This window comes from Piliocolobus tephrosceles, unplaced genomic scaffold (genome assembly GCF_002776525.5).
Source record: "Piliocolobus tephrosceles isolate RC106 unplaced genomic scaffold, ASM277652v3 unscaffolded_16302, whole genome shotgun sequence".
Taxonomy (NCBI): Eukaryota; Metazoa; Chordata; class Mammalia; order Primates; family Cercopithecidae; genus Piliocolobus; species Piliocolobus tephrosceles.
In genome coordinates, this window is record NW_022297980.1 from 2,979 (window position 1) to 6,973 (window position 3,995).

General features: G+C 44.4%; 1 protein-coding gene across 2 annotated transcripts in view; it reads left to right on the forward strand.

Moving 5' to 3' along the window:
• The window catches only part of FTSJ1 (FtsJ RNA 2'-O-methyltransferase 1), a 5,761-nt gene extending 2,213 nt beyond the window's left edge, over positions 1-3,548 (forward strand). For both annotated transcript variants that reach the window (XM_026450258.1, XM_026450259.1), the window contains exons 6-8: positions 1-27; positions 219-260; positions 2,941-3,548. The exon at positions 1-27 is cut by the window's left edge and continues 234 nt beyond it. In XM_026450258.1, the coding sequence (XP_026306043.1) occupies positions 1-27; positions 219-251 (60 nt within the window). In that variant the 3' untranslated portion in view covers positions 252-260; positions 2,941-3,548. The remainder of the gene's footprint in view (positions 28-218; positions 261-2,940) is intronic.
• The last annotated feature ends 447 nt before the right edge of the window (positions 3,549-3,995 follow it).

Consider the following 3,995-nt stretch of genomic DNA (forward strand, 5'->3'; position numbering starts at 1 on the left):
CAGCCCCACAGCCTGCTGGCCCCTGAGGTCTGGAAATGTGACTCTCAACCCGCATTGACCCCTTCCCCGTGTGCCTCTTTCTGACCCAAATCTCATGGTTTCTGGGGCCAAAATTCCCTTTCCTGCCTCCCAATAGCTATAAAAAATTGGTAAAACCAAGCATAATGAATGGAAAAATTTCACCAAATATGTGAGTCACTTTTCTTTTTCTTGAGTAGATGGAAGACAATGAAATGAGTTGTTCACCTTAACCCATTACGGTAAGTTTGCCTTGTTATCTAAAGGTTTGAGTAAGGGCAACCTTTATGAAAAACCTCAGTAAAATTTCACCTTTGAAATTTTTATGTCAACTGATAAGATTTTAATCAACAAACCCTTTTCTAAACATCTATTGTTGTATGACAGGAACTGCTTTAAGCATTTTACATTTGAGGCATTCAGTAAACATTTATTGAGCACATACTGTGTGCCAGGCATTGTTCTAGGTTTGGAGATACAGCAGGGAGCAAAACAGAAATACCTTGGCTCTCACAGTACTTCCAGTTTGGAAAAGAGGCAACAATCAATAAAACAGTCTGTAAGTTCTAGAGTTTACATACACACATATACTATATAGCTTGCATTTTTCAATTTACATATCTTGCAATATATATAATAAGTAAGAGTAACATGGGATATGAAAAATAGAAAAAAGTAAAGCAGGGTGAAGAGAATCAGGAATTCTAGGCATGGCAGTTTTCATCTTTTGGTGTTTTTGTTTTGAGACAAGGTCTCACTCTGTAGTTCAGTGGTGCAATCTCCCGGGCTCAAAAAATCCTCCCACCTCAGCCTCCCGAGTAGCTGGGACTACAGGCGTGCACCACCATGCCCGGCAAATTTTTGTATTTTTAGGGGAGATGGAGTTTCACCATGTTGCCCAGACTGGTCTCGATCTACTGGGCTCAAGCGATCTGCCGTCCTCGGCCTCCCAAAGTACCAGGATTACAGGCATGAGCCGCTGCGCCCAGCCAGTTTGCACTTTTTAAAAGGGTTGTCATAGAAGGCCTCAGACACTCCTCAGAGGTAATGTCTGAGCAAAGACCTAAAGGCATTGCTGGAGGGAAGCTGTGTGTTTATCTGAGGGAAGAGCATTCCGGGTAAAGGAAATAGCCAAGTCCCAAAGGTGGAACTGCATGTGGTATGGGAGGAAAGTTTATCCATAGCCAAATGTGCTAAAACCACAATGTTAGAGGATGGCCCTTTCTGACAATGGCATAGCAGGTTATTCAGACTAAGTCAGCCATCACAAAAAGTCACCTTTTTTTTTTGAAGCAGAGTCTTGCTCTGTTACCCAGGCTGGAGTGCAGTGGCGTAATCTCAGCTCACTGCAACCTCCATCTACCGGGTTCAGGCGATTCTCCTGCCTCAGCCTCCCGAGTAGCTGGGATTACAGGTGTCCGCCACCATGCATGGCTAATTTTTATATTTTTAGTAGAGACGGGGTTTCGCCATGTTGGTCAGACTGGTCTCAAACTCCTGACCTCGGGTGATCCACCCGCCTTGGCCTCCCAAAGTGCTGGGATTAGAGGCATGAGCCACCGCACCCTGCCTTTTTTGTTTTGTTTTGAGACGGAGTCTCGCTCTGTCGCCCAGGCTGGATGGAGTGCAGTGGCCTTATCTCAGCTCACTCCAACCTCCGCCTCCCGGGTTCAAGAGATTCTCCTGCCTCAGCCTCCTGAGTAGCTGGGATTACAGACGCATGCTGCCCCCTCACCCAGCTAACTTTTGTATTTTTTGTAGAGACGGGGTTTCGCCATGTTGGCCATGCTGGTCTCGAACTCCCGACCTCACAAAATCTGCCTGCCTCAGGCCTCCCAAAGTGCTGGGATTACAGGCGTGAGCCACCACACCTGGCCACAAGAAGCCACCTTAAGGGAAACTGAAACAGCAAATCATTGTGTGAAAGAGATTTACAATTTCTAATATTTAAAGGATCCTGTAAATCAATAAGGAAAAAAACGAGAGTGACCAGTAAGCACATGAAAAGCTGCTCATCAGGAAAATGCAAATGAAAACTCAAAATATCAACAACACTAAGTATTTGGAAGGATATGCAGCAATTGAAAGCCTTGTACACGCTACTGGGAAGGTAAAATGGTGCAGCCACTGTGGAAAACTTAGGCATTACCTACTAAAGCTGCATGTGTGCCAGTTCCACTCCTAAAAAGTGAGTCCTAGAGGCCGGGCGTGGTGGCTCAACGCCTGTAATCCCAGCACTTTGGGAGGCCGAGGTGGGTGGATCGCCTGAGGTCAGGAGTTCAAGACCAGCCTGACCAACATGGCAAAACCCCATCTCTACTAAAAATACAAAAATTAGCCAGGCCTGGTGGTGGGCGCCTGTAATCTCAGCTACTCAGGAGGCTGAGGCAGGAATCACTTGAACCTGGGAGGTGGAGGTTGCAGTGAGCTGAGAATGTGCCACTGCACTCCAGCCTGGGCGGCAGAGTGAGACTCCGTCTGAATAAAAAAAAAAAAAAGGAATTGAGTCCTAGAGTGTTGTTAGCAGCACTATCTGTAGTATGCCCATGAAATCGTGGTACATTCACCGTAGAGAACTGTACAACAATGACAGTGAACATCCTGCAATTACACCAAATAACACCTTGTAGTTATTCATTAAACTGAATATATATGCATTTTCTGTATGTCGTGGTTCACCATAAAAGTAGGAGGAAATGTCACAAAAATGTTAGTAGCAGAGTTAGCTGGGTGTGGTAGCACATGCCCACCTGTAATCCCAGCTACTTGGGAGGCTGAGGCAGGAGGATCACTTGAGCTTGGGAGGTTAAGGTTGTTGTAAGCTATGATGGAGCTCCACTGCACTCCAGCCTGGGTGACAGAGCAAGACCCTGTCTCTAAAAAAACAAAACAAACAAAAAATTTTCTTTGACTTTTGGTTAGCTGGCAAGCTGATACAACTCAGAAACTGCCCAGTGTCAGAAAAACCAGAACTTGTTGATGAACTTGTTTTCAAAATATCATCTCATCAACGAGGCCTGGACAAACAAGCCCTGAGGAGGGATCTGCAACAACCCTGAAGACAACAAGGAAAGAAAGCATAGAAGTCTGTCCGCACTGCAGTGGGAATTCTTGAGTGAGGTCTTACCTCTTCTTTAAACCTTTTCAGGAGTGTCCTGATTATATCCAGAAATTTCCCTAAAGGCAGGGATTCTTAACCTGGATAGAAGCCAGGGGTAACCATAAACTTGATGGAAGAAAATGTTACATCTTTATTTTCAGCAATAAAACAACTTTAGCCTTACTCCCAAGTTATAAATGCTGGCAACAAATCACAATAGTAAAAGCAGTACCTGGGATTTTCCCACCAATACAAACCAGTTACAACAACTGTAATGTAACATAAAAAGGGCATCTTGAAGTATTGTTCATATTTGTCACCTCTTGGAATGATAGCAGATCCTATAAGTTGATGTATTTATTAAAAAGCCCATATATGACTGCAGCTCAATTTTGTTTCAATTTAATATATAGTAATAATTGTAATTCAATGTAATTGGCTTCCATTGTCATCTGTGTGTGTGTGTATGTGTGTGTATATACTTTTAAAAATATTCTGTGAAGGGGTTCACAGATTTAACCAGATGCCAAAGGGTTCCGCAGAACAAATTTTTTATTTATTTTGAGACAGAATTTTGCTCTGTCGCCCAGGCTGGAGTGCGATGGCATGATCTTGGCTCACCGCAACCTCCACCTCCTGGGTTCAAGCGATTCTCCTGCTTCAGCCTTCTGAGTAGCTGGGATTACAGGCATGCACCACCACACCCAGCTAATTTTTTATATTTTTAGTAGAGATGGGGTTTTGCCATGTTGGCCAGGCTGGTCTTGAACTCCTTGCCTCAAGTGATCCGCCCACCTCGGCCTCTTTTTTTTTTTTTTTTTTTTTGAGTCGGAGTCTTGGTCTTGTCGCCAAGGCTGGAGTGCAGTGACCCCCGGCC